General features: G+C 36.9%; 1 protein-coding gene across 2 annotated transcripts in view; it reads left to right on the top strand.

The window, feature by feature from the left end:
* Positions 1–24,548, top strand: part of LOC126827959 (cell division cycle protein 123 homolog) — a 273,977-nt gene that overhangs the window by 145,778 nt on the left and 103,651 nt on the right. The window contains exon 5 of one of the 2 annotated variants that reach the window (XM_056102464.1): positions 15,873–15,968. The exons of the other annotated variant lie outside the window; for it this stretch is intronic. Coding sequence (XP_055958439.1) covers positions 15,873–15,968 — 96 coding nt within the window. The remainder of the gene's footprint in view (positions 1–15,872; positions 15,969–24,548) is intronic. 2 annotated transcript variants of the gene reach the window in all.

Raw genomic sequence — 24,548 nt, 5'->3', positions numbered from 1 at the left:
ATTATGATGGCTGAGTTCGAATTTCGTGGAAATCGGACCAAAACTGCCGGATAAAATGTCCGCCTCTTGCACACAAATAGTGTAAATATATGGTATATCAAGGTTGTGGATTCTCTAGAGGCCACAATTTTGATCAGATTTTGATGAAACTTGAAATACATATTTATAACCCAAAGATCTTGGTTCCTTTTGATATTTGCGCATATTGGATTGTAACTGCCTGAATTATGGCCCTTGATTGTACGAAAAGTCGCGTTTTTGGGATGGGATCCCTCTAGATGTCACAATTTTTATCCAATTTAAAAAAACATTTGAAAATATCACTGTTACACCTTTATGATGGTTGAGTCCGAATTTCGTACAAATCGGACCAAAACTGCCGGACAAAATGGCCACCCCTCGTTCGCAAATATTATAAATATATGGTATATCAAGTTTTTGGACCTGCTAGAGAGAGGACACAATTTTGATCCGATTTTGATGAAACTTGAAATACATGTTTATAACCCAAAGATCTTGGTTCCTTTCAATATTCATGCATATTGGATCGTAACTTTCTAAATTATGGCCCTTGATTGTACGAAAAATCACTTCTTTTTTTGAGCTTGTTCTCTGTCCATCTCTTGCAAAATGTGGGCGTATCTTGCATGGCAAACGCTTGTTTTAAAGTTGTAATTAAACCCACTCGTTCTGTTTGCGTCAAGCATTCTCCTCCAAAAGTATGGTTTGCCTTTTATGCGAAAAGACAAAAATGAGACTTAGATCGTTCTTCCCCTGGACTCTTCAAATAGTGTAAACATCTGGTATATCAAGGTTGTGGACCCTCGAGAGGTCACAATTTTGATCCGATTTTAATGAAATTTGAAATACATGTTTATAACCCACAGATCTTGCTTCCTTTTGATATTTGCGCATATTGGATCGTAACTTCCGGAATTATGGCCCTTAATTGTACAAAATTTAGAGGTCACAATTTTTTATCCGATTTAAAAAAAAAATGTGTGAATATATCACCGTTACACACTAAGATCTTGGTTCCTTTCCTGGATTATGGCCCCTGATTGTTCGAAAAATCGCATTTTTAGCTTGCGAATTCTCTAGAGGTCACACCAATTTTTTTTTCCAATTTTAAAAAACCATAATGAAGGTTGAATTTGAATTTTAGGAAAATTGAAATGAAACTGTCCAACAAAATGGCTGTTCTTTGTACGCAAATTGTGTAAAAGTATGTAATGCAAAGGTTGTGGACTCTCTAGAGGTCACAATTTTTATCCAATTTTGATGAAACTTGAAATTTATGTTCATAACCCAAAGATCTTGGTTCCTTTCGATATTCGTGCATATCGGACTATATCTTGTTGTATTATGGCGCCTGATTGTACAAAAAATCACATTATTTTTTTAGCTCCTTCTCTGTCCATCTCTTGCAAAATGGGGGCGTATCGTGCTTTGCAACCGCTTGTTTATGCATTTCACTGATGTGGTTACTTGTATAGTTAATTTTTATACGCCCTCTTTGAAATGTAGTCATACATTGTCGTCGCCTCCGACCGTCGGTTGGTCGGTCCAACTTCCACAAGCTATCGGCTAAAGTTAATATCTGATTGATTTTTAATTTTAAACACAGTGTTGAAGGTCATGAGATGAAGAAGCCAATTCAATTTCAGCGATTTCCGATGATTACTGCCATTATGGCCCCTGATTGTACAAAAAATCACATTATTTTTTTAGCTCATTCTCTGTCCATCTCTTGCAAAATGGGGGTGTATCGTGCATGGCAACTGCTTGTTTATGCATTTCACCGATGTGGTTACTTGTATAGTTAATTTTTATACGCCCACTTTAAAATGTGGTTGTATATTGTCGTCGCCAAAGATAATATCCGATTGACTAAAAAGTTATACACAGTGTTTAAGGTCATGAGACAAAGAAGCCTATTGATTGTCAGCGATTTCCGATAATTACTGCCAGAGTCATGGCCCTTGACTTCAAAATATTTTGTGGACGCTCTAGAGGCCAAAGTTAATATCCACTTGACTTGAAATTTATACACAGTGTTTCAAGTCATGAGACGAAGAAGCCTATTGATTTTCAGCGATTTCCGATAATTACTGCCAGAGTTATGGCCCTTGATTACTTCAAAATATCTTGTGGATGCTCTAGAGGCCAAAGATAATATCCGATTGACTAAAAAGTTATACACAGTGTTTAAGGTCATGAGACGAAAAAGTCTATTGATTGTCAGCGATTTCCGAGTTATGGCCCTTGACTTCAAAAAATCTTGTGGACGCTCTAGAGGCCAAAGTTAATATCCACTTGACTTTAAATTTATACACAGTGTTTAAGGTCATGCGATGAAGAAGTCTATTGATTTTCAACGATTTCTGATAATTACTGCCAGAATTATGGCCCTTGATCACTTCAAAATATCTTGTGGATGCTCTAGAGGCTAAAGATACTATTTGATTGACTTTAAATTTATACACAGTGTTTAAGGTCATGAGACAAAGAATCCTATTGATTTTCAACAATTTCGGATAATTACTGCCAGAGTTATGGTCCTTGATCACTTCAAAAAACTTGTGGACGCTCTAGAGGCTAAAGCTAATATCCGATTGACTTTAAATTTATATGCAGTGTTTGAGGTCATGAGACGAAGAATCCTATTGATTTTCAACGATTTCTGATGATTACTGCCAAAGTTATGGCCCTTGATCACTTTGAAAAATCTTGTGACGCTCTAGAGGCTAAAGTTATCATCCGATTGACTTCAGCTTGATACACAAAGTTTAAGGTCTTGAGACAAACAAGTATATTGATTTTCAATGGATTTTGATAACTTGAACAGCTAAATCCATGATATTAAATGCTTCGTGTACTAAACGTTAGCATGGGGCACAACTTTATAAAAAAAACAAACAAATTCTAATGATTTTCTGATAATTACTTAATGAGTTGTTACTCCTAATCAGATTTTAGTGTATTATAAATGTTTCATTACCGAATAAAGTAAAAATATGTGACAACTCTTGTTAACAGTCTGGATGATTTAGCTGCTGTGGCCGTATGTTTCATTGCCTGGCAACCTATCTTTACTTCAATAAGCTTACATTCATATTTCTTGTAACATATAGCAAATCATGACTCATACTTGCATTACATAATAGTTTCTCTGGGTTATATTCCTGATTGTTTTCAAATTTGAGTGAAAACTGTATCACTAGTGCAGTGAACGCTTATGGTGTCTCAAAATTGGACCTTTGGTTCTTTTTGGGGCGGATTGACAGTCGTGTACTTATACTACTTATAGTTCACATTAACAAAACCACAGTATAATTTAAATATCTTTATATAACTACAATATATCAATACAATTATAATGTATATATATATATATATTTATGTAATTATTCTCTAATAATATCACCCATTCAAAATACCACTAATCACATTTATATGTGGCCGGCCGCATCTAAATGAGTCGGAATGCGGGAGAATCAATAATGAGATAAAGACAAAATAAGTGAAAATATTTATTTTGAACGAAATTGAGATTTTCACAAAAATGAGTCTATAAATATACTATCTATCGACACTGAAGATCAAAATAGCAATAAAACATTTTAAAACGCCTGTATTTGAACGTTTTGTAAGAGTACCGTATTCTTAAATCTGTCCTATTTCTCAAAATTCTCGGCGAAATTAGTTATTTTTCTTCGCTCGCAGTGGGACGACCGGTCATTCCTCTTGCATAACAATTGGCATCGTTGTAAAGCGGAGCATCTCTAGTTTATAAATATGATCAAAATATTGTCGATGAATTGATTTTCAACGGATACAATCGAGTTTTAAAACCCTCCAAAAATATAAATAAACTCCGCCTGTTGCCATGCTGTCCACAACTCCTTTGCTGATTGGCCCGGACACCGCGTGCAAGACATTATCAATAAATATTTGGTTTTGGCAATGTTTTTGGGTACCTACATGCGATTCACTCTGATAAGTGGCAGAAAAAAAATTAATTCCTATTGTATAGATTGCCGTTTAGTGTTAATCGAAACCACGTGGCTGATGATGTAAATTAATCAACAAGCGGGTGTGTGTCATTGAAGTAATACTATTACTAATCAACTGTCACGGGTCAATGATAAAGCCGCCGACAACTCATTATTTACTCCGAATAATTAATATCCAGGTGGTGATTGTTTGATATCTCATATCATCTTTAAAAAAATAATCTATAGGCCTTAAATGGAAATAAACAAAATGTTCTTTTCGAAGAGAATTTTATTGATAGCTGAATTCCGTTTAACGTCGCTTATTCATACAGCATGCAAAGTAAGGAATGCATTTGGGATATTATTGTTCAAAATTTTCTTATCACAATAGGTCGAAAAAATGAAAACGACCAACGAGCCGAAATGCGATGATTCTCGAGTCTGCCATTGAGTATCCTCTGAATAATGTTGATATTTACATCAAAGTCAAAATGCACGAAAGTGAACGTAAGCATTGACTAAGATTTTGACATTCCTATAGGGACTCATATTTTGATAACGTCACAGTACCTGAAAATAATAATAGACCTATCGTACACGCAAAATCTTATTTTAATTCACGTGTTAAATGAACACGCGTACAGCTGTTGCGGCTTCTTTGATGATTATCCAATCAACAATCTTAATCTCCTGACCACTAGCTGGCACTAAGGTGCTAATTAATTGATGAGATTAACTGAATCTCACTAAAGTTATATTATACACAACAGACTACTAATGTATAGATTGTTCTTCAGTATAACACTATCATGTGAATATTATGCCTTATGTGTTGTTGATGTTTCGTTACGAAAGGAGTGCATTTATTACGATTTTCGTCGTCAGCACCCTTGAAATCATAAATAAAAAACATATTAAACGACAAAATATAGCAAATAAATTGCGGAAATAGTCGGATCAAATTTTTACTACGATTTTCGTCTTCAGGGATTTTGTTTTGGAACATACCAAATCTTTGACTTGCTTTTTCTCAAAACTTACTTTTGTGAGTTGGGTAGCTTCTAATGGACACAGCTCAGTCAATTTTTGCCCAATTTAAACAACATATACATCAAATTGAAGGTAATGAGTTGGAGAATGTGAAAATAACAATAACTCAATTTTCAAAATTTCCTCATTGTGACTCAGTATGCTGTGGGGGGTCACATATGTTGATGAGATGACGATGAGTTGGTGGTACACTCGCACACAGCAGTCAATAACTATTTGGCTCTCCGCAGCACATTTAAGAAGATGATTAAGATGATAAGGTTGATGAGTTCTTCATGTAGATCTTTTAATCACCTTAAATAAATAACTAGAACAGTAGGACCAGGGTAAAATATAGGTAACACTATCCGTAGCACATTAACATTATCAGAAACAGAATCAGAATCAGGTCACCTATAAAACATAACACAATGATTAACAATTAATCAAATTATTTCTATACATCCTCGATTATCAACATTACAAAAATCAAACAATACTTACAAGTAAATGTACTAATTATTACTTATAATCACACAGATTACCATTATAACGACACACAGTCTAACACCCATTTAGTTGAAATATCTTTACGAATGATTCATGAATGATATGATCAATGAATACGTGGGATTCTCCCAAAATCCATTATTAGAGTGACAATATAAATTCATATCTCCCACCACGTAAACTACAGTTTCACTCACAACCAATCAAACCACGACAACAAAACAGGCAGTTCACATGCATTCAATGCAATCATACCTGCAACCAGACATGTGAATTACTTTACCTTGGAAAATATTACACTGTAACATTGGTACCGTTTAATCTAGCGTAAATAGCGTTAATTTTTACTCTGTGTCCAATTATTCATAAATATTGTTTAATTTCGGCGAATAGTGCTCAATTTGTACTTCTATCGAACTTCAATCTCACTGTTTAATTTTGATTACCAAGCGTCTAATTAACTAGTGCACATGAAAAACCCAATATTCACATGCAGCAGTGTGTGTGAGCCCTTTAAAAGCATGTTTTCAACTTAATGTGCAGTACATGAACTGTGAAACGTCAATCTGTCGTAATTTGTTGTTGGACGTGTGAAGGAATCGAGCTAGAGATGCCGAGACTTACTGAAAATCAACGGAATGAAGCCATGGGAATGTCCAGGGCTGGCATGTCTACACATGCTATTGCCAGACACTTCAATTGTCATTAGTCCACTATTGTAAGGTTGGTGGAACGTGTTCGAGTTACTGGATCAACACGTGACCGTCAACGTCCTGGTCCACAACGCGTTACAACCCAGACTCAAGACCGCTACATCCGGGTCACTCATCTGCGTGACAGATTCCGCCCAGCGACTCGAACAGGTGCAGCAGTCGTCGGAAGACAAGGACCAGTAAGTGCCAACACCGTAAGACGTCGTCTAAGAGAAGTAGGACTCCGTGCACGACAACCTTATGTTGGAGCTATCCTCAGGGATCATCACCGTCAGCGGCGTTTGATATGGGCTCAAGGACACCAGACATGGAGAAGAGTAGACTGGCAAAGTGTGCTCTTCAGTGATGAGAGTCGCTTTCATCTTTATCACGCTGATGGCCGTCAACGCGTGTGGAGACGTCTTGGGGAACGTCTTGCAGACTGCTGCGTCTTCAAAACAAATCAATGGGGTGGGGGAAGTGTAATGGTGTGGGGAGGCTTCACATTTCATCACCGGACCGCCCTACACATTTGCAGGGGTCGCGTTAATGCTGTAGCCTACCGTGATGATGTCTTGCAACCAATTGTTGTTCCGATGTTTCGAGCGCACCCACAACTTCAGCACTTCCAACAGGATAATGCACGTCCGCATCCCGCCCGTTTTAGTATGGACTACCTGGCTGCTAACAACATCAATGACTTGGACTGGCCAGCCATGTCTCCGGACATGGCACCGATAGAACATGTCTGGGATGAGATTGGACGCCGTCTGTATCGGAGACCACAGATGCACACCATTGCTGCTTTAGAAGCTGCCGGGCCTTCTTTCAAACATTGGTAAATTCCATGCGAAGTCATTGCACAGCGTGCGTAAGAGCCCGTGGAGGACACACGTGCTACTGATATCTGTGTTGTACTTTTGGTTTTGACCCCCTCTGACTTTGTACCGTTGATTACAGATTAAACATCCATAAGTGTACAAATGTGTTGTTATTGATGTGTTCCCATTTGAATATTGTTCACAATAAGAAGCAAAATAAATAAGATATGTTTACAGGATCATTTTGTTATATGAAAAACTAAGTGATGCATTTTCCATGGAGCTCAGTATATATGGTATATCAAGGTTGTGAACCCACTAGAAGTCACAATGTTAATCCGATTTTGATGAAACTTGAAATATGTCTTTATAACCCAAAGATCTTGGTTCCTGTCAATATTCGTGCATGTTGGATCGAAACTTCCTGAATTATTGCCCTTGATTGTACACAAATTTTATCCAATTTAAAAAAAATATATCGCCGTTGCCCACTAAGATCTTGGTTCCTTTTGATAATCGTGCATATCCGAACATAACTTCCTGGATTATGGCCCCTGATTGTTCGAAAAATCGCATTTTTAGCTTGCGGATTCTCTAGAGGTCACAATTTTTTTTTCCGATTTTAAAAACCGTTTAAATATATCACCATTCCAACATAATGAAGGTTGAATTCGAATTTCGGGGAAATTTATATGAAACTGCCCAACAAAATGGCCGTTCTTTGTAGGCAAAATTGTGTAAAAGTATGTAATACGAAGGTTGTGAACCCTCTAGAGGTTACAATTTTTATCTTTGATATTTGTGAATTTCAGACCATAACTTTCTGATTATTGCCCCGGATTGGACAAAAAATCGTGTTTGTTTTTAGCTTGTTCTCTATCCATCTCTTTTGCCAAATGTGGGCGTATCCTACCTGGCCACAGCTGGTTTTTAATAAGGTTTTATTCTGGATAGATAAACACAAGTTGGCTTATTGAATGAATCCAGGGAACAAGCAATCACCATGATCGGCACACCTTAGCATGTCTTTCCAGTCAACATGGGTCTAGCATAGGGGTCACCCCTTCCCCATATTCACCCCACTTGTCAAAGGTGTACATATATTTAGGCCATATAGAAAAAATATTCTGGTTCTCAGATACTCCTGTGTCACTTAAAAAGAGCTGCATGACCTATTATTTTACACCCACATTTCATGTGGACGTATATTGCGCCGCTTGTCTGTCCAGACATTTTGGTTGTGGACACTCTACAGGTCATAATTTTTATCCAATTTTGACGAAACTTGAAATATAGGTTTATATCCCAAAGATCTTGGTTCATTTTTATATTGGCATGTATTGGATCATAACTTTATGGATTATGGTCCCTGATTGTACGAGAAATCATATTGTTATCTTGTGGATCCTCTAGAGGTCAGAATTTTTATCTGATTTTAAAAACCATTAAAATATATCACCGTTACAACCGCATACACTGAGAATTGCTAAAGGGTGAATCTGTGCACAGCCACCATAGAATTTTCAGTCATGGTTGTTATTTGTACGTGTATCGAAAGAAAGTTAATTTTCCGACTATTACTCGGTATTACCGCAATAAAACTGTAAATACGGTGTGTTAATTAACAAGGGTGAAAAACTGTCTGAGAGGTGAGTTAATTAACGCTAGGGGTGAAAAACTGTGCGACAGTGCGTTTTCAGTAGAGGTGTGTTAATTAACCGACCGGTAAAAAATGAATGTCAATGTTGTGTATTGTTTAATTGGTGTGTTTTCTCGCTAGTTGCGATAACTGCATCAAAAGGAGTAGAATCAAGGACCAACAGGCTTTATCTGACACGTACGTGTTAAATCAAAATTTGGGAAGTAAAACTGTTTTACCGTGCGATTTATCATTCGACCCTTTTTTTTTTTACGCAGGTCTTTGTATAATTAAAGACAGGTCTTTTGACAGGCCTGTGTGCTCGCTATGATCTACGTTTCTCTTATGTGTCTTTTGTATTGCGTACCATATATATAAAGTTGAATTTAATGAATTAAAAATACAGACCTTAATCTATCGTATACGGAAAGGCAAATGTAATGTCGTCATTTATAAATACCCAGCAGTCAGCGCCCAATTTGAATATCCACAGGAATGTAGAGAGTAAATCCAGCAAAAACAACAGAAATATATTTCTGCTTTATTACTAAAAAGACGCGCACTCACCGTTTGACATTTACCTTCATCTTACCTTCAATAGCAATATCCATAAAACAGAAATCTCCATATTGATAAATAATACGGCACAACCAACCAAACAGTGGTAATTTCCACACAAATGATATATTTAAACTAAAATTACTTTAGCTTTTCACTAAATTTACATCGCATACAATCCAACGATCCTAATTCCAGAACTTGTAATTTATAATAGCCGCTTTTATGCAATTACATAATTGACCTGTGATCTAACATATCAAAGAAGCACATACCCCGATATGACACATAATCATTTTTGGAGACATGTCTTCTATTCACGCTACTTATAAAGTTGCATTTAATAAAATAAAGATATTGACCTTAATCTATCGCTCGAAATGCAATGTCGTCATTTATAAATATCAAACAGGTAGGCCCCAATTTAATTATACCCGTGTATATAGCTAATAAGCCAAAATTGCCATATGTAAATATACCGATTCTCGTAAATATACTTATTCTCGTAAATATAATTATTCTCGTTTTCCAACAAGTTATTATTTGTGTCTTCAAATTTGTACCATTCAAATGTCAACCCAACCATTTCAGACTTCACGTCTAACCGTTTCACGCATAGTCCGTGCAGAGCAATAACAGCTCCTTGATCAAAGTAACAATTCTATCACATGTAAAGGCGAGCACGAGCTTATTCACGCGGATGGGACAACTGTTCGGTTGCTTTATTTGAGAAGATACTGATATTACACTATAAAATTTGTCAATTTTTTCTTTGAAAATTCTGACAAATTGGTAGCTCTTCGGGAAGGTTGATCATATCGCTTACCCAGTTTGTGTATTGTATAGCAAATAATTTATGATATCTGAATACTTTCTGAAAAAACATATAGCTCGTTATTAGATGTTAGTTTTTAATAGGCCATTTTTTTTATAATAGTCGGATATCAATCACAGATATCAAATATAAATCACATTAATTAGATGAACAGCCCAAGGCAGCTTTGAAATGAAATGGGGTTTAACCACCTACTGTTCTGCTCCGAAATGGGCTAATGAAGACGGGCATACGCCCAGACAGCGGCACTACGGCCTATTCTTATATCGAATACCAACTGCTAAGGGATCTTTTACATGCACGCCAATGTGTATACGGGACCTCGGTTTTTCTTCCCATCCGAACGACTACACAGAGCTATAATTATGTTCTTTCAGAAAGTATTCAAATATCATAAATTATTTTCTAGCTATTATAAAAACGTACAATACACAAACAGGGTAGGCGATATGATCAACGCTTCCCGAAGAGCTACCAATTTATCAGAATATTCAAAAAATATTTGACAAATCTTATAGTTTAATATCAGTATCTCCTCAAATAAAGCAACCAAACAGTTTTCCAATACGTGCCATTAAGCTTGTGCATGCCTTTACATGTATAAATAGAATTGACAGCTGTCCTTGTCACATCCCCCGTCCTGCATCACTGACAAGGGGGAATCACGCAGGAATATCTAGATGAACTTTCCCGGCCAATGCAGGGATCGAACACCCGACCTCCAGGGTAGCGAGCCAGCGTCTTACCCACTTAGCAATTGTGCCCTCCAACGAACGCAGCTTTGAAACAAACAGCATTGTAATTTTATATTTTATTAAACTTCACATTTCATTTAGACCTTAGACAATTACGTTTCCAACTGGTACGGAGAAGTAATTCAAATTTATTATTATCATCGGAGAGTTGTTTTGCAAATAAAGGGAACAACGTAATATTAATACTATAAATCGAAATTTTGTTACTATATATTATTATATGTAACTTACTTAGGGACACTTTACAAAGTGACAATTTAATCGTAAAAAAATCAATATTATGGACATGTAGCGTCGGTTAAAAGCCTGTTTAAATAACTGTGTTTTAAATATTTTTTTTTTAAAAGAATATAGATATGTACAACATCTTAAACTAAATGGTAGATTATTCCATAAAACAGATACGCTTGTATCAAGAGATAGTTTTTTAGTGGTTGCAGTACAATTTAACTATACACGTTTGTATGTATTATATTTACATGCCATAAAAAGTTTTAACCATAAATTACCTTATTTTTCAGTTTGCACGATATTTTAAGTTAGCGAAAACAGTCAATTATTAAATCTATAAACAAAATTAACAACCGCAATTCAGACAGCAACTTCTAATACACATTTTGGTTGAAATAAATAATTGCGTGTAGCTATAGCTTGTTAATTAGTTTATTACTTTATCAAGTATCAAAACACTGCATTTGTTAAGCAACACCTAGAGGTCAACGTTTTCAAACATTCTGATCAATCAACCATAACAAAAAGATGGCAATACTTTCCCCCAGTTTGACTGTATATACAGGATACTAGTGCTCTAATATTGTATTTTAAAAAACGATTGGAAATGTGGACGGTGTTATTGATGAACTATTTAAATGTTCACATCATATCCCAAGTAATTTATATCGTCTAGTTCTATCGGGAGCAGATCCATCGTTCAGTAATTATAAGTTTATGGAATTTTAAAATCTTTGCTGAATCCACGGGACAGATACAATACCATGCTGATTTTTATTTTTCATTTCGGCGCCAACGGCTCGGCCTTCAATGCATACCATCAATCAAAGGTCAATATGTGAAATTGCGCGTTTAATCAAATGAAACAATGTCTAAAATAATTATAAAATAAACCTGATATTGCTTTCTGATGTGGCTGGGTTATTTCAGGTGCCAGTCGTAAGAATAAGAAGACAGTACATGTATATTTACATACGACAAATTTGACTTATTCTCAATATACCCGGGGATATTCAAATTGGGGTCTACAAGTTCGATATTTATAAATGACGACGTTGCATTTCGTGCGATAGATTAAGGTCAATATTTTTATTTTATTAAATGCAACTTTATCTGTAAGTAGCTTGACTATATGGTACGCAGTATAAACGCCAGGTATAGTCGAAAGAATAGAAGACAAGTTGTAAGACTTTGGTCCTTAAGACAATATTGGGTCTTTGAAAAATTGTTGGTTAACTCTTTCTATAGTCAAATCCCACGTACTAATAAAAGCGGACGACATGTTTATATGTAAAAAAAACAGTGATATTTTGTTAAAATCCTAACCATTGTCAAAATATCCATCAAATTCTATCTGTTTATGACATATGGTTGGTAGACCAAATAAGGTAATGTTCTCCCCCCTGGTCTTGGGAAATGGGGAGGTTTATTCCATATTTTGGATTGAAATTAAAGTCAAGGTCAGTCCAGGACGTGCAGAAATTAAGGGGTTATAAAAGAGGGTGTTGATCGAGTGAGACTGATCAGAGCTCACCCAGGCATTCCGAGCAGCTATCATTTAAATAAGAACGAGGGACCTTTGAAGCCAATCCAGCTTAATAATAAAGTTGAAGAAATCATTTAACCTGTAGTTTTATGTATTAGCATCACGAAGAAAACACAACAAGGAAGTCCAATCTACAAAGTCTCAAAAAATGATTACGTGTCATATCGGGCGTATGTGCTTCTTTGATATGTTAGATCACGGGACAATTCTGTAATTGCATAAAAGTGGCTATTATAAATTACAAGTTCTGGAATGAGGATCGTTGGATTGTATTTGATGTAAATTTAGTGAAAAGCTAAAGTAATTTTAGTTTAAATATATCATTTGTGTGGAAATTAACACTGTTCGGTTGGTTGTGCCATATTATTTATCAATATGGAGATTTCAGTTTTATGGATATTGCTATTGAAGGTAAGATGCACAATTTACGTATTTTTATTTAATTAAATTCAACTTTATATATATGGTACGCAATACAAAAGACACATAAGAGAAACATAGATCATAGCGAGCACACACGCCTGTCTAAAGACCTGTCTTTAATTATACAAAGACATGCGTAAAACACACGGTCGAATGATAAATCGCACGGTAAAACAGTTTTACTTCCCAAATCTTGATTTAACACGTACGTGTCAGATAAGGCCTGTTGGTCCTTGATTATACTCCTTTTGATGCAGTTATCGCAACTAGCGAGAAAACACGCCAATTAAACAATACACAACATTGACATTCATTTTTTACCAGTCAGTTAATTAACACACCTCTACTGAAAACGCACTGTCGCAGAGTTTTTCACCCTTAGCGTTAATTAACTCACCTCTCAGACAGTTTTTCACCCTTGTTAATTAACATACCTTATTTACAGTTTTAACGCGGTAATACCGAGTAATAGTCAGAAAATTAGTTTTCTTTCGATACACGTACAAATAACAACCATGACTGAGAATTCTATGGTGGCTGTGCACAGATTCACCCTTTAGCAATTCTCAGTGATATTGGACCGTAACTTCCTGGATTTTGGCCGCTGATTGTATGCAAAATCACATTTTTAGCTTCTGGACTTTCATGAGGTCACAGTTTTTTCAAATATATCACTGTTACACCTTAATGACGGTTGAGTGCGAATTTCGTGAAAATTGAACCGAGACTCCCTGACAAAATTACCAAGGTTGTTGACCCTCCAGAGTCCAGAGGTCACAATTTTTATCCTGTTTTGATCAAACTTAAAATATATATTTATATCCCAAAGATCTCGGTTCCTTTCTATATTTGTGCATATATATTTGCGCATTAACTTCAAAAAATAAAAATTAAAAACATTCATATTAATTACTGCACGTAACTGTTTTCCCAGGTTTTCCCCAAGTAACAATAAAAAAAATTCTAATGAAGATGGAAGTGTACAGTAGGCTCAATTATTAAGTACACAACCCTGATAAATGTTACTGACAATCATAAATGATACTGCATAATCATACAATAAACAACATGATGAAATAAATGAGTGTCTTCTTGAGAAGTCATTTAGCCCAGTAGTAATAATTTAACAAAATAAAAACACAAAAACCTGCCTCGCTGAATCAGATTTTTAAGGATTGTCTGAGAACCTGAATATTTATTTTGTAGGACCTTATGAATATATACTATTCAAAAAAAGTAGGGGATATTTGATTTTTAAGTGTTATTAAAGTCACCTAATGAAACTGACGAAGAAACAAATGACAAAATGAAATGAAGTTCACATTCATCGATTTATTCCAAATGATCGTTAGACTAAGTAAGGCACAGACTGACCATTATAAGCGTAAAATGATACCCGGGGTCAAACAGCAAAGTTACCACAGCATCACAACCAAGCCAGTAACGGGTAAATCCTCCTCTGTTTGCCAAACAAGCATTGATCCGACGTGGCATACTCCTAATGAGACGTCTAAGGTCATTTTGGTCCAGATTGTCCCATTCCTGTTGCAACGCAGCAGCAAGTTCTTGGACATTGGCAGGACGTTGTTGACGTTGACGTAACCTCTGTCCAAGCATGTCCCAGACATGCTCGATGGGGGAGAGGTCGGGACTCAGTGCTGGCCAAGGTAATGTGGTGATGTTCTGTTGTTGGAGGTAACCTGTAACGATCCTGGCCCTGTGACATCTTGCGTTGTCATCCTGGAAGATGAAACGGCGGCCATGACGTCGTGCGAACGGCACAACATGGACTGCCAAGATGTTGTCCCGGTAGTACTGGCCTGTAACACGCCCTGCAACAACATGTAAAGCCGTTCTTCCAGCAACAGTGATGCCTCCCCACACCATAACAGAACCACCCCCAAATCGATCATGTCTGATGACGTTAACGTCTTGGAAGCGCTCGTTTCGACGACGCCAGACCCTCCTACGTCTGTCCAAAAAATCAACAGTGAACCTTGACTCATCTGAAATCATCACATTGCTCCAGCGTCGATTATCCCAGTGTTGACGATCCCTACACCAACGACGTCTTGCCTGAATGTGATGATCTCTCAAACAAGGGATCACGCGAGGACGTCGGGCGCGAAGGTGACCCCTATGCAGTCGATTCCGAATCGTCTGGCCACTCACTCTCACACCAGTGTCTGTTTGAAGACGAGCGCTGATCTGATTTGCTGTGATGACACGATTTCTCAAGGCCAAGGTACGGATAAATCGATCCTGGGCTTGAGTTGTCGCCCTTGGTCGACCTGAGTGTGGTCTGTCCTGTACAGATTGTGTATCACGGTATCTGGACCATAGCCTGCTTATGACAGACTGAGAAACATTCATCGTCCGCGCCACAACCGCCTGTGTTGTGCCGATCTGTAGCATGCCAAGGGCACGTAACCTTTCATTTTGGGTAAGCCGACGCACATCAAAATTTGTTTTCTGGTCACTAAAACAATTAAACTGATGTTTCCACCCTGGAATTCAATGCCACAATGACTGTAACATTCAAAGTCAGAGTCGTGCAAATCTTGGGTTGGACCCCCATGATGATCCCAAGCATCACCTGCATTCCATGTGGTAGCTATTGGTGCGTTTGGGCGTCACATGTAACTGGAAATGTTTCTTCTGTTAGGTTCTATAGTGACTTTTTTCGTAGTCATTTGCATATATTAGTAAATATCCCCTACTTTTTTTTGAATAGTACATATAAATGATGTCTCTAATATGGTTTAAAAATGTGTTTGACATGTTTAATTTGAAACCATTAGATATATATTTACCGCTATTTTAATAATATTTCAGGTACCTGCTTTTCCAGAATTTGAAAAAGAGATCAAAGAAAATATTGAAAAACTGGGAGGAAAGGTTTTTCCCAAACTAAACTGGAGTTCCCCCCAAGTTTGTATAAAAGCTTCTTTGATAGGCATTTAGTAATTGAACATATACTAATAGTATTACTATTCAAAAAAAGTAGGGGATATTTGATTTTTGGGGGCATAATACTAAAATATGCAAATGACTACGAAAAAAAGTCACTATAGAACCTAACAGAAGAAACATTTCCAGTTACATGTGACGCCCAAACGCACCAATAGCTAGCGCATGGAATGCAGGTGATGCTTGGGATCATCATGGGGGTCCAACCCAAGATTTGCACGACTCTGACTTTGAATGTTACAGTCATTGTGGCATTGAATTCCAGGGTGGAAACATCAGTTTAATTGTTTTAGTGACCAGAAACAAATTTTGATATGCGTCGGCTTACCCAAAATGAAAGGTTACGTGCGCTTGGCATGCTACAGATCGGCACAACACAGGCGGTTGTGGCGCGGACGATGAATGTTTCTCAGTCTGTCATAAGCAGGCTATGGTCCAGATACCGTGATACACAATCTGTACAGGACAGACCACGCTCAGGTCGACCAAGGGCGACAACTCAAGCCCAGGATCGATTTATCCGTACCTTGGCCTTGAGAAATCGTGTCATCACAGCAAATCAGATCAGCGCTCGTCTTCAAACAGACACTGGTGTGAGAGTGAGTGGCCAGACGATTCGGAATCGACTGCATAGAGGTCACCTTCGCGCCCGACGTCCTCGCGTGATCCCTTGTTTGAGAGATCATCACATTCAGGCAAGACGTCGTTGGTGTAGGGATCGTCAACACTGGGATAATCGACGCTGGAGCAATGTGTTGTTTTCAGATGAGTCAAGGTTCACTGTTGATTTTTTGGACAGACGTAGGAGGGTGTGGCGTCGTCGAAACGAGCGCTTCCAAGACGTTAACGTCATCAGGCATGATCGATTTGGGGGTGGTTCTGTTATGGTGTGGGGAGGCATCACTGTTGCTGGAAGAACGGCTTTACATGTTGTTGCAGGGCGTGTTACAGGCCAGTACTACCGGGACAACATCTTGGCAGTCCATGTTGTGCCGTTCGCACGACGTCATGGCCGCCGTTTCATCTTCCAGGATGACAACGCAAGATGTCACAGGGCCAGGATCGTTACAGGTTACCTCCAACAACAGAACATCACCACATTACCTTGGCCAGCACTGAGTCCCGACCTCTCCCCCATCAAGCATGTCTGGGACATGCTTGGACAGAGGTTACGTCAACGTCAACAACGTCCTGCCAATGTCCAAGAACTTGCTGCTGCGTTGCAACAGGAATGGGACAATCTGGACCAAAATGACCTTAGACGTCTCATTAGGAGTATGCCACGTCGGATCAATGCTTGTTTGGCAAACAGAGGAGGATTTACCCGTTACTGACTTGGTTGTGATGCTGTGGTAACTTTGCTGTTTGACCCCGGGTATCATTTTACCCTAATAATGGTCAGTCTGTGCCTTACTTAGTCTAACGATCATTTGGAATAAATCGATGAATGTGAACTTCATTTCATTTTGTCATTTGTTTCTTCGTCAGTTTCATTAGGTGACTTTAATAACACTTAAAAATCAAATATCCCCTACTTTTTTTGAATAGTATATTAACACAAGGTACAATTTTATGGATACACAGTTACCGAGTTTAATACTAAGCAACATTTCAGCGAGGATACTCTCGTCTTTATAAAGCAAATGATACAGATATGTGAATAGTAGACAAATATATACAGAATATGCAACAAAAATAACAATCAAATACAATTATGGGATCAAAAAAGAACCCTTGTCATAAATCACCACCTGAAGAAAACCAGGAAAGTTCTTGAGGCCATCAATTTAAAACGCATCAAGGCCAAGTTAAACTGTGATGTGGCACTCTTTTTAAGACCAACTGATATATTGATTCCCATGTTTTTATACGCCCACATTTTCATGCGGACGTATATTGTCCTTGCCCCTGTCCGTCCGTCTGTCTGTCCGACCAAAATTTGTTTGTGGACAATCTACGGGTCACAATTCTTATCCAATTTTGATGAAACTTGAAATATAGGTTTATCTCCAAAGGATCTCGGTTCCTATTGATATTGGCATGTATCGGACTGTAACTTCATGGATTATGGTCCCTGATTGTACGAAAAATCATGTTTTTAGCTTGTGGACACTCTAGAGGTCACAATTTTCATCTGATTTTGATGAAACTTGAAATGAAATGCGTGTTTATAACCCAAAGATCTTGGTTCCTTTTGATATTCACGCATATCGGATCATAACTTCCTGAATTGTGGTCCCTCTAGTGGTCACAATTTTTATACGATTTAAAAAAAACATTTGAATATATCACCGTTACACACTAATGATGGTTAAGTTCGAATTTCGTGCAAATTGGACGAAAACTGCCAGACAAAATGGCCGCCTCTTGCACGCAAATAGTGTAAATATATGGTATATCAAGGTTGTGGACCCTCTAGAGGTCACAATATTGATTCGATTTTGAAATACATATTTATAACCTAAAGATCTTGGTTCCTTTCAATATTCGCGCATATCGGATCATAACTTCCTGAATTTTGGCCCTTGATTTTTTTGAAAAGTCGCGTTTTTAGTTTGTGATCCCTCTAGAGGTCACAATTTTTATCTGATTTAAAAAAACGTTTGAATATATCACTGTTAGACCCTTATGATGGTTGAGTCCGAATTTCGTACAAATCGGCCAAAAACTGCCGGACAAAATGACTGCCCCTCGGACGCAAATAGTATATCAAGGTTGTGGACCTTCTAGAGGACACAATTTTGATCCGATTTCGATGAAACTTGAAATACACGTTTATCGGATCATAACTTCCTGAATTATGGCCCTTGATTGTACGAAAAATCGCTTCTTTTTTTTTTTGAGCTTATTCTCTGTCCATATCTTGCTTGGCAACTGCCTGTTGTACAATATCAGTGCTTAATATCCGCCCCCCCCCCTCCCCAAATACTTATCCAGTTTTTATACGCCCGTCCATTTAGAGCTTGTGGACCTTCTAGGTTTTTATCCGATTTTAGAAACCATTTAAATATATCACCGTTGCATCGTAATAAAGGTTGATTTCGAATTTCAGGAAGATCAAAACGAAACTGCACGATAAAATGGCTGCTCCTTGTACACAAATAATGTAATAGTAAGTAATATGAAGGTTGTGGCCCATCTAGAGGTCACAAGAAACTTAAAATATATCTTTGTATCCCAAAGATCTCAGTTCCTTTTGATATTTGCACATTTTAGACCATTACTTACTGGATTATGGCCCCTGATTGTACAAAAAATGTTTTATTTAGCTTGTTCTCTATCCATCTCTCGCAAAATGTGGGCGTATCTTGCATGGCAACTGCTTGTGTAGTCTAATAATAGAATTATCTTTCATGACTTTGAGTTTGATTGAATTAATATATCTATGGTTTCCCTTGCATAAGCTACCACTCTTTTTCACAGTACTATATAACAGCTCTTTGGCTTAAACTGAGTTGTATCAGCCAGTAAACAGTAAACTTTTGAATCCCTTACAAATTCTGCAAATTTTTGTGATAGATCAATCATAGCAAAGATATGTGTTAAAATTATATTTGTAATGTGTTTAACGAATTCTATCACACATGTAATATTGGTGTAATTAAGTATATACCTTATTTTCAATTTTGGGGTATTATATCGTTGCTCTGACTGTTTGTTTGTCAAAATTAGTTTGTGATTGTGAAGGCAACAGTTTTTTTAACAGATTCTTTTCAAACTGGGTGTGAAGCATCATGATCATGAGAGGATGAACTTTATCAATATTCGACATTCCGAGACTTTCACAATTGTCTTGTGAATGCAATAAAGGCTGTAGTTGCTAACAGATTCTTTTCAAACTGTATGTGATATTTAGCTTTTCACGACTTTCCCGTCCAGAGATTTTATACGCCCACATTTTCATGTGGACGTATATTGTCGTCGCCCTTGTCCGTCCACAATTTGTTTGTGGACACTCTACAGGTCACAATTCTTATCTGATTTTGACGAAACTTGAAAGATCTCGGCTGCTTTCGATATTGCCATATATCAGATCGAAACTTCATGGATTATGGCCGATGTTTGTACGAAAAATCACGTTTTTAGCTTGTGGATCCTATAGAGGTCACAATTTTTATACGCAAACATTTTCATGTGGACGTATATTGTCGTCGCCCCTGTCCGTCCGTCCACAATTGTTTGTGGACACTCTACAGGTCACAATTCTTAATCGATATTGACGAAACTTGAAATGTAGGTTTATCTCCAAAAGATCTCGGCTGCTATCGATATTGGCATGTATCGGATCGAAACTTCATGGATTATGGCCCCGGTTAGTACGGAAAATCACGTTTTTAGCTTGTGGACCCTATAGAGGTCACAATTTTTATACGCCCACATTTTCATGTGGACGTATATTGGTGTCGCCCATGTCCGTCCATCCACAATTGTTTGTGGACACTCTACAGGTCACAATTCTTATCCGATTTATCTCCACATCTCCAAAAGATCTCGACTGCTTTCGATATTGGCATGTATCGGATCGAAACTTCATGTTTGTACGAAAAATCCCGTTTTTAGCTTGTGGACCCTATAGAGGTCACAATGTTTATCCGATTTTGTTGAAACTTGAAATATAAGTTTATAACCCAAAGATCTCGGCTCCTATCGATATTCGTGCATATCGGACAGTAACTTCCTGAATTATGGCCCCTGATTGTACGAAAAATTGCATATTTAGCTTGTGGACCCTATAGAGGTCATAATTGTTATCCGATGTAAAAAAACGTATTATTATATCACCGTTACACCCTAAGGATGACCGAGTTCGAATTTCGTGAAAATTGGCCCAAAATTGACAGACACAATGGCCGCCGTTCGTTCTCAACTGGCTTAAAAATACGGTATATCAAGGTTGTGGACCCTATAGAGGTCACAATTTTTATCCAATTTTGTTGAAACTTGAAATGTAAGTTTATAACCCAAAGATCTTGGTGCCTTTCGATATTCGCGCATATCGGACCGTAACTTCCTGAATTATGGCCCCTGATTTTACGAAAAATCGCGTTTTTAGCTTGTGGACCCTATAGAGGTCATAATTTTTATCCGATTTAAAAAATCGTATTATTATATCACCGTTACACCCTAAGGACAGCTGAATTCGAATTTCGTGAAAATCGGCCCAAAATTGACAGACAAAAAGGGCGGCCGTTCGATCTCAAATAGCGTAAAAATATGGTATATCATGGTTATGGACCCTATAGAGGTCACAATTTTGTATCCGATTTTGTTGAAACTTGAAATGTAAGTTCCTGAATTATGGCCCCTGATTGTATGAAAAATCTCGTTTTTAGCTTGTGGATCCTATAGAGGTCATAATTTTTATCCGATTTAAAAAAACGTTTTAGTGTATCACCGTTACACTCTAAGGACGACTGAGTTCGAATTTCGTGAAAATCGGCCCAAAACTGACAGGCAAAATGGCCGCTCTTGTTCACAAATAGCATAAAAATATGGTATATCAAGGTTGTGGACCCTATAGAGGTCACAATTTTTATCCGATTTTGTTGAAACTTGAAATGTAAGTTTATAACATAAAGATCTCTGTTCCTTTCGATATTTGCGCATATCGATGTGTAATTTCCTGAATTATGGCCCTTGATTGTAGGAAAAATCACTTTCTTTTTAGCTTGTTCTCTATCCATCTCTCGAAAATGTGGGCGTATCCTGCCTGGCAGCCGCTGGTTATCCGATTTTGTTGAAACTTGAAATGTAAGTTTATAACCCAAAGATCTCGGTTCCTTTCGATATTTGCGCCTATCGGACGGTAACTTCCTGAATTATGGCCCCTGATTGTACGAAATCGCATTTTTAGCATGTGGACCCTATAGAGGTCATAATTTTTATCCGATTTAAAAAAACGTTTTAGTGTATCACCGTTACACCCTAAGGATGGCTTATATATAAGGATAAAGGTAGTAAAAAAAATGACGTCTGTAATAAAATTTTGTCTGTAACTATCAGTCTATGATGCCGCAAAATAATATTGTCTAAAACAAAACTTTCAAGTTATACTATTCCAATCGAAATATTTGTTGGCGTTTCTTAGCTTGTTTATTTCTTTATTTAAAAACATACACACGCCTCCTCCTTCAAAATATGCTATCAAAATAGAATCTTTTCTTCAACATGCGTCAAAATTGGCACTTTCCATATCTCGTAAGTTCACGCCTCTCAAGAGATATCTACTCTTAGCTTTCAGTTAAATTAACAAATCATACTATACTGTGTTGTTTTATTCTATTTTTAGTAACATAATTTATTACCACGTGCGATTAGAAACAGAGCCTGCATTGTCTTATATTTATCAGATATATTGAAATAAAAACTGGTTCAAATGAACAAAGAACACAACTTGAAATATTAATCATGTTAGTCCTACATTTATAAACTGATTATTTTACATTAATTAATATTATGGGCCGATTTTTATACGCCCACATTTTCATGTGGATGTATATTGTCATCTCCCCTGTCCGTCCGTCCACAATTGATTGGGGACACTCTACAGGTCACAATTTTTATACACCCACATAGAAATGTGGACGTATATTGCCGTCGCCCCCGTCGCCAAAAGTTATCATCCAATTGTTTTAAAATTGATATATGTTGATTACATTAGTGAGATGAAGAAGCCTATTTAATTTCAATAATTTCCGTTTATAAAATCTAGAGTTATGTCCCTTGTTTCACTTTGTTGAACCTAATGCCAAAAGTTAACATCCGATCTTTGTGAAATTTATATGCAATATTTAAATTAGGGAAACGAAGAAGCCTATTGAATTTCATCAATTTCCCTATGTTACTTCTAGCGTTATGGCCCTTGTTTCACTTTTTTTAACCTTTCGAACGCTCTAACCCCAAAAGTTATCATCCTATCTTTCTGAAATTTATATGCATTATTTAAATTAGTGAAATGAAGAATCCTATTGAATTTCAGCAATTTATGTGTATTACGTCTAGAGTTATGGCTCTTGTTTCACTTTATTGAACCTTATGAACTCTCTAATGCCAAAAGTTCATATCTGATCTTTCTGAAATTTATATGCATTATTTAAATTAGTGAAATGAAGAAGCCTATTTAATTTCAATAATTTCCTTTTATTACATCTAGAGTTATGACCCTTGTTTCACTTTATTGAACCTTGTGAATGCTCTAATGCCAAAAGTTAACATCCGATCTTTGTGAAATTTATATACAATATTTAAATTAGGGAAACAAAGAAGCCTTTTGAATTTCAGCAATTTCCGTTTATTACTTCTACTTTCTAGCGTTATGGCTAGGGCTTCCACTTCAAAATTTTCACTGCCGGTCATTTTTGATAATACACGAAAACTTTTCAAAGTAAATTTATATTTCATGATTTTTATTCATGGTAGGGTATTGTGAATTCACGTGTCTATACTACTTTGTCACCATGGGGTGCACAAAAAAAATATATTTGACTTAAAAATGAAATATTAGTAAGGCTCATGATAATTATTTAATAATTAAATATTCCGTTTTGGCTACTTAAATAACGAAATAGTTGAATTGGCCGGAGAAAAACCATTTCAGTAGCTGACACGTAATTAACACATGCTCTATAGAAAACACACTGACCTGGATAATTTTGAGTTGTAATACAATAACTTTGAAATGAAGATAAATATATAATTATCCATGGCATATATCTCACATTTTTTTGGTTTTAGACCATCTCTTACGGAATTACGGGCTGCAGAATTGTGACGTAAATCCTAACAATGTATAACTAAATGACTAACGGATAACTAACCTCGCAGCTAGCGACACTAGCGCCCCCTAGAATATGGGCGTGTATAAGAGTAACCGTAGATACACGACATTTCTTCTACACGTGGAATTATCAATATTGCTGCACAATAGAACTGGAATACGTATTTTTCTTAATTGTTCGGTAGGCAAGTTAACTAATCTCTAGATTTTATTTCAACAATTTCCACAAGGCCGTAATACCGCTATAAACATTTTATTTTTAAATGCATTTTTCTTCCAACACGTACGTTGTTGAGGATTTATGTAATTTCTATGCTGTTTTTATTTGATATGACAGTTGGTTGGATTCGAAGAGCAATACTTCATATCAATTGGCCTTTTTCGAAGATCATAATAACCGCGTTTACATTGTGCCTGACCGTAGTAGCGGTAAACGGCTTTGTTGTTGAAAATTCTTATGACACATGGACAATACGTGAATGATTAACAATGGGCCGCTTCACGCCTTGATTAGATTCCCACTTATCAATTAACATTTATTGCTCTACTCCCAAACACTCATCATTAATTATCAACACAACACTCAGTATAATCTGTTGACGACTATATATACAACTCTATAACACCAATCACGAGATTAGCTTCTAGACGACGTGCATTCTTGTAAAGTTACACAGTGAAGGTCGATCGTAGTCTTGTTTGAAATTTTTTTTTTTTTTTAAAAAAAGACCCTCTTTCCGGCGTGCAAAATGACCATTAGGTCA

This window comes from Patella vulgata, chromosome 7, assembly GCF_932274485.2.
Source record: "Patella vulgata chromosome 7, xgPatVulg1.2, whole genome shotgun sequence".
Lineage (NCBI taxonomy): Eukaryota > Metazoa > Mollusca > Gastropoda > Patellidae > Patella > Patella vulgata.
The sequence above is the reverse complement of the archived record's forward strand: the minus strand, read 5'-3'. Positions and strand labels throughout refer to the sequence as shown.